The 12,393-nt window shown below is 44.6% G+C and overlaps 1 protein-coding gene across 6 annotated transcripts in view; it reads right to left on the minus strand.

The window, feature by feature from the left end:
* MDGA1 (MAM domain containing glycosylphosphatidylinositol anchor 1) overlaps window positions 1-12,393 on the minus strand; it is a 143,747-nt gene that overhangs the window by 45,480 nt on the left and 85,874 nt on the right. For all 6 annotated transcript variants that reach the window (XM_054063253.1, XM_054063254.1, XM_054063252.1 and 3 more), the window contains 2 exons: window positions 4,533-4,802; window positions 992-1,143 (listed from right to left, as the gene is read on the minus strand). In XM_054063253.1, coding sequence (XP_053919228.1) covers window positions 992-1,143; window positions 4,533-4,802 — 422 coding nt within the window. The remainder of the gene's footprint in view (window positions 1-991; window positions 1,144-4,532; window positions 4,803-12,393) is intronic.

Raw genomic sequence — 12,393 nt, forward strand, 5'->3', positions numbered from 1 at the left:
CTGCCTTCATTATTAAAGGCTCCCCTGTGTCCTGTATTATTATTAAGCACTGACAACATGCTCCATGTGGTTTAAGTAACAAAGGCTGTCCCACCACAGAGAGTTCACAATCAAACAGAGTCATAAAACTGGAGCCTACTGTGCAGAACTCGAGGAAAGAGCCACTTGGATCTTTTTAATTATTTTCTTTTCTGTCTACAGTAAACAAAGTTCTTGCAAAATGCATTTGCTTCCAAGCCAGCACTGGATGGCAAGAAACACCAATTTCAAGTGTCTCGACTTTTATAAGATTTTTCAGAGCAGGCACTTTGCTAAGGATTGATGAAAGTACCTTGCAATCCTGCTACATTAATGTGCTTATTAAAAACATCAGACTCTTTTCTCTAACCTTCTCCATCCACTGCTCTCTTCAGGTTTCCCTTTGGTTCTCCCCGACCACACCCTCATGAGATTTCTCTTCAGACTCAGAAACCTTGAAACTCACTTCTTTTCCCCTGCAGAGTTTATACAGTCCAAATAGCTTCATTACTGTGACAGTATGAAAGCCCTTCTGCAACACAAACAGCCAATGACTGTTTCCTGCAGTTCCTGCCTGGAGAGCTCTTCAGCTTACTCCCTTTATTTCATACAAGTGAGGAAGGTGGAATTCCACTTGCTTGAGTCTTTGGCCTATAAAACCTACAGTACCTACTAATGACTATGGGATTCTGTCCACATTAAAACCTCATTCAAAAAACTGAGCATGAATAGTCTGACGAGAGGCAGCAGGACTTTGAAAGCCCTCGATCACACTCAACACCAGACAAAAACAAACGCCAAGCTGTGCACTTGGCCTGTCCCTTCCATTCAGTAGGAAAGATGCAAGACCATGAGGGTCTGGCAATTTCACCACCTTCAGCTCTTTATCGGCAAGGAGACAGTGATGTAACCGCCTCCTGAGAAATCCTCTTCCCAGGGGCGTGTACTGAGGCTCCAGAAGAGCAGACCTTACCTGACGGACTTCCAGGCGGTACTTGAGGATGGGATCCACAGCATCGGGCTCCTTCTGTGTCCACTGCAAGACGTAAGAGTAATTCTTGGATTGCTTCTGGCTCAAGGTGGGGTTGGGAGTGTCATAGTAAAACTCTGGGCTGTAAGCTTTCGCTGAAGGGGGAGGAAAAAAAAAGAGGGAGGAAAGTAAAAGAGTAGGATCAAGTGGAACATAAATTACAAAGAGATGTGGTGAGAGTGGAACAGCTCTGCTCACCCAGCTCATCCACTTGCCTTTGACATGAGGGACACCTTCATCATTGTGGCCGGTGTTGCACTGATGTGCCATCATTTTCTGTGAATCACTACTGCTTTCACAGCTTAAACTTCTGGGAGGGTTCGCAGCCCTGCAACACCAGTGGGGTATGACCGACACCACAGAAGGTAGGAAAAGCTTCAGTTCTCCAGCTGGAACCAGCTCTAATCTTTTCTATCTTGCTTTGTAGTTTAGATAGAGGTAACAGCTTTAAACTGGCATTTCTCCTGTTTCATCTGCTGCTTTACAGAGTCTCCTGCTAACAAACCCTGAGGAAAGATTAGGTGGCCACTAGGTCATAGGAAGAGTGTTATTTATCACACAGGAACCATTGCATTAAAAAGGAGACCTTGCTCCTCCTGCATCTCCCCTGCGATGGCAACACAGTGCTGCAGCCTCTTTGTAACATGACAATCAACTCATCAGCAAAGAGTACGCTGACCTCAGCCTGGGTAAAAACAGTGGGAGCTTTTGTAGGGGCGGAAATGTCTTTTCTAAATCCATGTCTTCCTTAAAACCAGACGGCAGCAGGAGGAAGGGAAGCACAGGAGAAATGATGTACTAGAAACAAACTGGATAGTTCAGAGAAGAAGAGATTTTCTGTCACTTCCCCAGCCACTGCTGTCCTGAACCACTAACTAAAAAGATTTGAAGGCTACTGCCATGCAACCCATTGACTGGTGGACTAACAAACAGGGCCCAGAAGTAACTCAAGGTCTTTCACATAACTTATTGTGTCCTATTTGACATTAACTTCATTTCACTCTGTGCACTTGAATTTTTGGCAGGTCCTGTCCTGGGCCAGGTAGGAGCTGGACTTAAACCAAAACACTCGTCTTCCGTGGTTCAGGTTCAGTCTGGACTGCACAGACCAGAAAGATGCCTGGACAGCAAGGGATGCTGGAGAGCAGAACAGGCATGAACACCATCTCCCCAGGCAGTCTGCTGCACCTTTCCACTCAAATCACAGGCCCTGCCATTCTATGTGGTTATAATTAGGCTTGAAAGGATTCAATGTTTATTTTTTATGAACTCAGATGGATGATATTGATGTTTATTTCCAAGTCCTTTTTTTCTTATTATTTTTATTGACTTGAATTTTTTCACAAGCAAGAAGTTCAGAAACACGTCAGAGACTAATTGCTGTTTATTCAACTTGTATTGACTGTGGAAGTCAAGCTTCATAATGGATTCCAAAATAAAATCGGAACTGATGATAATCATCATCTTGCATGATATTAATTCCTTATTAATTGATTCCAAGATGGAAACAGAAGCTAAAAAAAAGAAGCCTTCTAATGGAAATGCAGCACACCAAGATAGTTTTGGAACTTCCTTTCTGGAAGCTTTTACCATTGCTGGAAAGTTTTGTCTTTTGCTTACAGCGCATGGAAGAGCTGAAGGTTATTCACTCCATCTTTCAGTGCTTTTCTATGCTTGGGACTAGTGCAGGTGGCCATCTATACAGGCTGCACCGATGACTTGCTCAAGGGGAGTGGGTTGGATGTCTTACTATCATTCCAAAACGTCTCAAAAAGCTAATCTCCTCTCCACAGAAGAAACGAATTCCATCCTGGGCAGGTTTATGTACTCTGTTTCCACTACATGTGAACACCTCACAGTCACAAATGAGTCACTGCCTCCATATCAGGAATGAAGGTTTATGGTCTTTTTTTCACAAACAGAAAAAAAAATAATTAAAACCCAAAAAAAAAGACTATGCCATTCCTCCTACTCACACAGGAAGGCCATGGCTGATCGTAATTAAAACTCCAGTGGCTCTGAGCCCAAGAGAAGCAATCTAGCAACTGGACTATTTTTCAGGTTGTTCTGTAGGCTGAGAATGTTTAATTGATTTGTAACTGTCCAGGACACAGGCAGAGATGACTGGAGATGAAAAGCCACCATCAGAAATGTCTTGGAAATGGAGAAAGGATGCAGGAACATAAATGCTTGCTGCTTTCCTGATGAGTACTCTCTAGGGACAAATGCTGCTTTCTCATCTTGTGGGGCACAGCATGGCATACCAGGTGGCAATATGTATTTGTTACTCCTTCGAGCAAGAAATTCAGATCCTGGGAGCATTCCCAAGCTTGATAAGGACACAGTTTTCTGGGGTGGCTCATAGCAGCATATGGCCTGCCATCACTTATTTGCCAACACATGAGAGTTGCAAACACATGAAGAAAGGGTAGAGAGGGTAAAGGCTACCAAGAAAAATCAATTGCCAGACAAATTCCAGGAAATCTCAAGGTGTGAGAACAAGGTCCTGAAAAGGAGCCAAAACAGTAGAATTGGTTTGGGCTTCTCCATTTCTGAGAGCACCTCAGAGCCACAGCATACCTGAGCTTTTCCAAGCCCTGGAAAAGACCTACTCCAAAATTGGGTCTCTCTGGGTATTATTTATTCTCAGTTGTTCAGCCCTGACTTGAAGAGTATTATAAATTGCCCCTGGACTGCAAACTCCATATTTTGGCTGAATTTGCTTTATTAAGGCAACTTCATCAGAGAGCTTGTCTAGAAACTGCTGCCCAAGTCAACTCTGGGGTCATGGGAGAAGCAGATTTAATGATCAGCTAGAGATGCTAGGTCAGATGTGTGGTTTTAAATGCTAGAACTCTGCTATTCCTCTTGGCAGTTGCAGGTGCAGGAGATGAGTCCTGTTACAGTGCCTGCTGGATTCACGGAAAACTGTGAGGAGCAAATCCACTGAGTACTAGTTCCTATTCTCAGCTCACATTTGCCTTAGCATTGTGAGGCACAAAGAGACAAGAAACAAAGACAAGGTACAGGAATACATAATACAGCTTTTGGTTGTTTTTAACAGGGAATTTAGATGGTGTGAAGCCTGTTGAGGGGATGTAGAGAGCCTTTCACTCCCCCCGGTAAATACTTATCTACAACAGAGGTTGTCCAAGCTTGAAAACAGATGCAGCCTTAAGTTTAAGTCTCGGATCTTTCAGGCAAGTGTTCAAACACTGCTAAAATGTACCAGTAGCTACAACTAGCTCTTCCAGGTCCAAGCTAGACTTGAAGGACTGCCTGAGTGAGGACGGCACATCTCCATGTTAGTTTATGGAAAGTCATCACAGAATCACAGAATCACTAGGTTGGAAAGGAGAACACAGCACTGCCCAAAGAGGAGGCAGTAGGGGTTGCCTGTACTGGCACTACTTTTTGGGGAGCAAGCTTCCCACCTCCATGACCCCATCTAACAGCTCGCTCCGATGTGTGCTCTGCAACTTACCAGATACCTGGAAGAGGCAGGTGGAGACCCCCACGTCATTTGAAATGCTGCATTCGTAGCTACCGCTGGTCTCTCGGCTGACACTGTCCACATTCAGCTCCGAGTAGTCCTGCTGCTCTGCCAAGGGCTGTGCCAGGAGGGTCCCGTTGAAGCGCCAGACGGAGGTGGCCACCTTCATAGGGCTGCCCTTCAGCATGGTGCAGCGCAGGGTGATGCTGCGTCCCATGCCCTGGCGCACATCCTGGTAGGCTGGCTCCACTACGGGAGGAACTGGAGACAGAAGAGAGCAACAGACGGGGATGCCATCAGGGAAAGGCCATCTAGCTCAGCACAGTCACCCTGGCAGTGCCTCTGAGGAGACAGGCATCTATCATTTCCAAGAGGATATTTACTTTCTAGTAGGAACCAAGCTTTATCAAACCAAAACAGCAACAGTCATCTGACATCCTCTTCCTTCTGGGCAGGGGCCACCTCCCACCTCCCTCCCATTTATTAGGTAGAGGTGGCCTTTAGCAAGTACTTATCCCACAGTGTGACATTGCTTGGAGGAGCTAACAAGCCCTGCTCTTTCATATGAGAGGTGCAACTCCAGCAGCTGAGCGCTACAGCTCCGATTCAGCTCTCAGATCCTAATCAGAATAACTATAGTCCTTGTACTCAGCATAAACTGCACTCACTGAGAAGTCAGACATGCTCCCAAGCATTCATGTTCTTCTGGTCAAGGTCCGACAGGGTGAACACCATCTTCAAATGGAGGAATATGTGCTGTCTGTCTTCACAGAGCACAGACCTGAAGGGGTGTTAAAGGACTTCTCCCAAATATATCAATACAACATATCAGAGACTGGCTACAGGGACTTCGAGTCTATTTTTATCTCTGTCACCAACACTGGGAGGTAAGTCACAACTCTCGATGTCAGCTTCTCTGCCATTAGTGTGAGGATGGTAATGTGGGGTCACCTCCTTGGCAAAGGGAGGCTACTAATCTTGTTCTTTAGCACTTGTAATAATTTACAGAAGCCTCACAATTTAGATATGGCTTAGGCAGAGCAAGGAGAAAGTATGGATTGGTATTGATTGGATTTCCCCTTATTTAATGCAATGGCAGAGGACTTTATTCTCTGCAGCCATCTGATGGACATGTTTCACTTGCAATAAATTCTTAAATAAAACACTACAGCATGGGAATAACCAGAAGCTCTCCCTCTAAAATAAGCAAGGCCTCTTGAACACAAAACAGTGGTTAGCCTGAATGTAAAACAGGTAAACCAGATTTATAGCAGCCCCAGCACAATCATAACTCACCTTCTCCAGGTTCAAAGCACCTGGTTTTCCACAGACAACTTCCATGCACTATAGATCTACAAAGCACCTGCCTCCCCTAAAGGTCACAGAGCTGCTAAGCACAGCCAGGCCCAAAAACCTGCACCACCCAGGTCCACCAGGAACCATGGGTCACACAGCATCCCTGCTGTCCTGAACGCAGCTGTACCTAGAGGGCTGGCTCCAGCGCATCAGTCTCTCCTCTCCCGTAGCCTAACCCCACCAAGACCCACCTACAGCTCTATAACACTAGTGACATCTCTATCTTCACCGCAGATGAAGGCGCATGCACCAACCCGTAGGTTTGCGTGCACAGTGTCCCCTTCTCCCACAGACACAGATGCATCTGTGGATATGCAGTGCACAATCATCCCCTCAAGCAGGCAGCCCTTGTTTGACAGTGGCTGATTGTTTTCTAGGTATCCATTCTCAACCCTCACCCTCTGGGTCCTTTGCTGCACTTAAGTGGATTAAAAGCAGCCCCTGACTGAGCTCACGTTGCCGTGCTGAATGCCATGGTCAGCTCATTACAGATGACTTTGCTAGCAATGTGTCTCTGTGGGTGCTCCAAGCACTGACTTGCCTTTGGCTCACACGTCTCTCACCTCACAGCGAGAATAATGTGAGAAGTTGTTTGATTAGACCTAGTGCCATGAATGTGTCATTTCCATCCCTAGCTGCTATCCCTTTTCTTAGGTCACATCTACTCCTTAATTGAAGCCGGGGGGTTCTCAAATTATAATCAAGGGTAGCTGATGATGTAGATTAAAAAAAAAAAAAAAGAGAGAGAGAGAGAAAACAGAAGAGAAAAAGCAAAACCAAGGCTTAGGAAAAACGCCACAACAGCTCTAGATGTACTCAAAGCAATCTATCTCATGAGGAGGAGAGAGGCGGGTAGGAGAGCAGCTTCGTGCGCTGCACCAATGGCATCTGTACATGGAGCTGAGACAGAAGAAGAGAAAAGGTCTGAAATTGGTCAAAGGGCCTCCTGCATGGACATGTGCTGCAAGGGAAGTTCACCCCTAGGACTCACTAAAGGAGTGTCAGGACTGGTAAAGGGTCACAGAGGAGCAGGGCTGGGACACTCCAGATGCTTCCTCAGGTTAAAGGAACAGCAGGGCAGCCAAGGATGCAGAAGATATTTAATTTTCTTCAGTTGAGAAACAGGATTTACTTGATTTGCATCAAGACAGGCTCTGGGCCTATGTTATCACCCTGTGAGGGGAATGTCTGGAAGTGCTGATATAATAAAAACTGATATTTTATCCTCTTGTCTCTGGCACTAGGAAACACCCAACGACCATTAACTCTGCATGGATTCCTGGAGCCTATGGGTTTTCTGGAGAGAGAGCTGAAGCAGGTTATCCCGTCACTGCAAAGCATGCCGTTCTATGCCAAGGGCCGCTATTCCTGAAGGCAGCCAGAGGATACGAAAGCAGAGAAAGGTCAACAGCAATTACAGAACCAGACATTAGCTCTGGCCTCCAATGCCTACCTGAGGAGCTTACACTTCTTCAAGTAGGTTACACACAAAAAGGAGACCCACCACCAAATCAGGGATTCAGTCTGCAGACCCTAGCAGATAACAAGACAGCCTTTTTTCATCCCCAACTTAAATACAAAAGAAAGCTTGTTTAAATGGCCAAGTGCTCTGGCTCCCTAGAATGGGAAACTGAACAGCTCCAGTACACCCGAGAGGGTGACTGTCTTGGAGCAGAGACCTCAACCATGACACCTGCACAGACACCATCCAGGAGCTGCAGGAAATAGTAATAATTTTCCAGGTGCCTCTAAGGCCCACATGGAAGCAGCATCCCTGCTGGCTGTAAGCAAGCAGTGTCTGGCTATTCTCGCTCACTAAGCTGCCATAGGGCTCTCTGGGGAGCCTCAGTATCAGCTCCAACTTTTAGCTCAGTTCCAAAGGCAGATCCTGGTCTTAGAGGCTTCTCAAACGCCTTCCTGTGTCTCCCCTGAACTCCAGCGCATGCAGCTGAAGTGCTCTTTTAAGCAGCAGCCACACGGCAGGCAGCAGGTTGCTATGCTTCAAGAAGGTGGTAAAAAACACCTCTGCACACTCAGGGCTTCAAGATCCCCTGGTGAGAAACACATCAAAAAATATAGACAATTACTGTTTTCTCTCAGCACACAGCTTAACTCTAGAAGAGCTAGCTAATAGGAGGAGTGACAGAAAGGTTGAAGAGGACAGTGCATTACCATTCTAGGCAATGTTGAAGGACCAAGGCTTCTACAGAAACCTCGTTATGTTGTGGCTGCTGTGAAACACAAGTCAGGGCAGCCTGCCTTTGCAGCAGAATTATTGTGCAACAGGAGAAAACATAATCACTCACCTGCTTGTTAGGAGCAAATCAAATCAGCCACACACAGGTAACCTACTCCAGCATGCCAAGCACCCTAAAGCAAAGCCGGGCTGTAGGCAGCTCCCTTGCTGCGAGCCAGAGCAGATGCTCTGCACTGAAGGGTTGCTAAGCTAGCACAGTGTTCGCAACGAAGGGCAAGAGTGAAGGACGCACAACAGAGAAATGTCAGATGTCAAGGGGTGTTGCTTTATGCCCGAACAACCTCTTATTTTCTTTGTTTCACTGGAAATAACCAGGACTGAAGCACTCATCCTGCTAGATGAGTGAGAAGTGTACTGGCTGTTCATCTGTGGTCAAGTCTGTAAGTATTTGTTTTAAGTCTTTTTGTATTTTAGCCTTGAGAAAGGGAGGAGTGCTCTTTCTTTACGAAAACCAAACTACTTGCAGGAGAGGCCACAGTCTTTTTGCATTGTTACAGTGCTGTCCTTCTTGTGTGCTGCTTAAGAAAAGGTATTCCGTGATTCCCACAACGCTGTCTGATTGCTGCAGATTCCCATCAAATTCACATGTCTCCAGAAGGCAGAGATGCTTCTTTCACCAGTGATGAAGCCCGAGAATCCCAGGATGGCAGTGATGCACTATAGAAAGGTTTTTCACTTGTGGGGTAAATACATAAAAAAAATGGTAAAGAAACTTCACTTAAAGAAACAGGGATGTTGTCATGAGGCTGCTCAATCTGATATGGATGAAAGGCAAAGAAAGGCTCATACAGGAGTGGTCTAACGCACAGAAATCAGGGACAAGCTTAAACACACACCTGCACCTGCAGAAAAGGGGAACACTGAGTAAGCAGACCTTGCATTAAGAGCTCAGGCATGAATAGTGTGTGTACACCACAGTACAACACTACTATGCAAGCCACATTCAAAGTCTGCTTTGCCACCGTAGCTTGAGGGCTGTGAATAGCATATATTAGCCAATTCCCAAATGCTGGCTCATTTTAAAACGGCTGTCAGAGCTGAGGAGCTCATTCATAACCTGCTTTCCGACTCAGAGGCAGCGCTTTCTTCTCCTGTAGCCACCTTGACCAGCACTGACAACAGTTATCTCTGTAGGTGTTCCGCTGCTTGTATTGTATCACTGGCCTATGCAGCTGCCATGGGCCGCTGCACTCTCATTTTTCTATAGGGATTTACTTCTCACAACACTTCCTCTGCTACAAAGAGCACCATGGCACAGCAATGTCCAGGCAGAAAAAGAGAGGCACAAGCAGAAAGACAATGTGCCCGAGATCACATGAATCAGCAGCATCAGACAGAAGCAGTGCAGGAGTTCTGTATACTGACCCACACCACTTCAGTCCTTAGCCAACGCTTCCTCCCTTGTGAAAAACACTCTCTACCGTACCCTCCAGATCCAGTCATCATTTGCATTTTTATTTAAATCTAGAAAATGCAACACGTAACACAAGTGATGAAAATAGAAAGCCTTGCTAGATTATAAAGCAGTTTTATTTTCAGCAGCTCCCACCCCACTCTGCTGAATGATTCCCTCCAAGCTTAACTACACAATCACAGTGCTGATGGGACTCCCGTTTGTAGTCTCCACCTTATCCCAAATGTGAGAGCTAACTGACCACTCATTTGCTGGATTAACATTGCAAAGCGCAAAGAGATAACCTGGTATAAAATACTTCACTTCATGGTTAGTTACAATTATTAGCCATGTTCTGTTTTCCAGAGAGGCTAATGACACCAGGCAGTAATTTTTTTCTCCAGAAAGCAAATCAGCACAGGCTGCTATTAGAGTTTTACAAGACCTATATGACCTCATTATTCAGAATCCATTTAAATTCTGATAGGTACCCTTCTGCAGTCATACCGGATGTAGTCTTCCCTAATGTTCTCTAGACAACCAAAGCAATCCCAACAAAGGGTGCCTTCCTTATCCAGCTCCTGGTCCCACAATAAAGATGACACCAGGCATCAAAAATACTTCATCCCTGCTTTCACAGCAGGTAGAAAATTCCATGGTTTCAGCTCCAAAAGAGACCAAACCTCTTCACTTGAGCAAGTGGGAAGCTCTTTATTTTCAGAAGGCTCGGAAATCACACCTGAGCAATTCTGTTCCCTCCAATAGCACCCACACTTCACTCCCCAAGAATGCACATTAGCCATCAGTAGTTTACCATGTAGAGACAAATATCCAACTAATATTTTCAAGGCCAGTCTCATCTGTTTGTTTCTAAGAGATGATATAATTGAGTAGTTAGAAGAGGGAAGATGGAGGAAGGCTTGCTCAACCTATTTCAGCTAAATGCCAGAATCTGTTTCTTTCATCATCTATGCCTTTTGCCTTTGCACTTCAGTTTCCCATGTATAAAGAGATAAAATGTGTATTTTTTGCAAAGCGCTTGAAAGCCAACTTGCAAGTACTGTTATTTCAAACAAAACAAATTTGTTTGAGTACATTTTCTGCTAGACAAGTGGGTAGAAGCCAGGCTCAGAGCAGAGAAGGCTTAGTTCTGTGCTAGTTGACTGCTTTTAAAAGAAGAACAAATGAAATGTTTTTACTACCAGCTTTTCTGCTTTTCTCTTCTCTGAATTTTCCAAGCCAATTAGCTCAGCCAATCCTCACCTTGTTTTAACAAAGAGGGATTTACTAAAGGATATTCTCTTCTGCATGAGGAGTGCTCTGAAGAAAGTCCATCCTATGTGGGAATTTCCAGACCTTCTGCCTCACAGATGTGCCTCATCAAAAAAATCCATCCCAAAGATGATGTAACTCACTTGGACTCACTGCCCAATTAATTCACGTTAACAAGATACTACAAAGATAAGTATTCTCTGGCAGTGTGAAGCCACCTCGTTCCCATACCCTAAGTGCCAGGTTTCAAAACAGTATGCTCCCCTAATTGAAAAAGATAAGTAGGAAAAGATGGTGTGTATGTAACAGAAGATGCATACACATCTGTACATGAAACTCATGCTGATAATCCTCCCCTACGCCCACAAACCACCCAATTAGAAAAGTTATGCACAAGAGAAATAAAGAGGGTGAGAGAATGGGCATTTCAGAGCAAATATTTTCAATTGCTGCAAGAGCAATGGCATAACCTAAATTTAGATTTTTTTTTTTAATTTTTTTTTGGCATGGACTAACATAAAAATATTGCCTCTGACTCACAGCCAATTTTTCTAGCTATAGCATGGTGAAGCAGGATGATGGCTAGGGTGTATCTGGGATTCTCCTGCCCACCAACACACCTATACGAGGGGAACCTTCCCTGTGTAGCAATGTCAGACCACCAACACTCTGCTCAAGTTCTAACTCTGTCTTCTACAAGATAACAAGATGTCAGCTCATATCATGCATCCATTTTCAGTTTAACAAATTGGGGTAGCAGTAACATGCCACTCCCAATAGCATATAAATAGTTTAGATCCAAACATTCAGTCAGCCAATGATACTTTTACCAAAAGCATCCCATATGCATTAACTTTTGGCAGAGAACCAGTTATCTTACTGCTCAATAATTCATAGGTGAGCTACTCAGCTGGGTAGTTCTGGGAATAAAGCAAGTCATTGCCATTGCAATCTAAGGAAAAGAAAAAAAATAATCAGCCCACAAAAAAAAAAGAACAAAATGAGATTCTTCTACCAAAAAAGAGAATCCACATCTTTCCTCTTACTTCAGAGTTTATCACTGTTTTTTCTTACCATATAATCCAGTTCCCTTGCTGCAATTTAAGCCTACTGCAAGTCCTCCCTATAGGTGTTTTTATGTCCTAGTAATCAACTCTGCCCTGTCTCCAGCAGCCCACAACCTCAAGAAATACTACAAAAGAATTCTTAGTCATCTTCTCTTCCAAAGTCCTTGACAAGTTGATGATGACATTTTATGTGCATGTGTGTGTGTATATATATATTTATATTTACAATTCCCCTTTCTCTCCTTCCTCTGCTCTTCTCAGGTGGCAGGAGCACAGCTTTAGCTCCTATTTAGATTTTTTTTTCTTTGAGCAGAAACACTGTCCTAGAGTTTTAAATGACAGAGGAATCGCAGGGAAAAGTTTTGGGAAAGGAAAAAATAAAAGAACCCCGAATCAACAGTTCTGACTCTCCTCGTGTGCCTGGCTGAGACAAGCTGGGCATGGTGGCCTATAATGGGGCAGTGATCAACAGGTAACCATTTGCAACCTTGCAAGCAGAAACAGCGC

This window comes from Cuculus canorus, chromosome 3 (genome assembly GCF_017976375.1).
Source record: "Cuculus canorus isolate bCucCan1 chromosome 3, bCucCan1.pri, whole genome shotgun sequence".
Classification (NCBI taxonomy): domain Eukaryota; kingdom Metazoa; phylum Chordata; class Aves; order Cuculiformes; family Cuculidae; genus Cuculus; species Cuculus canorus.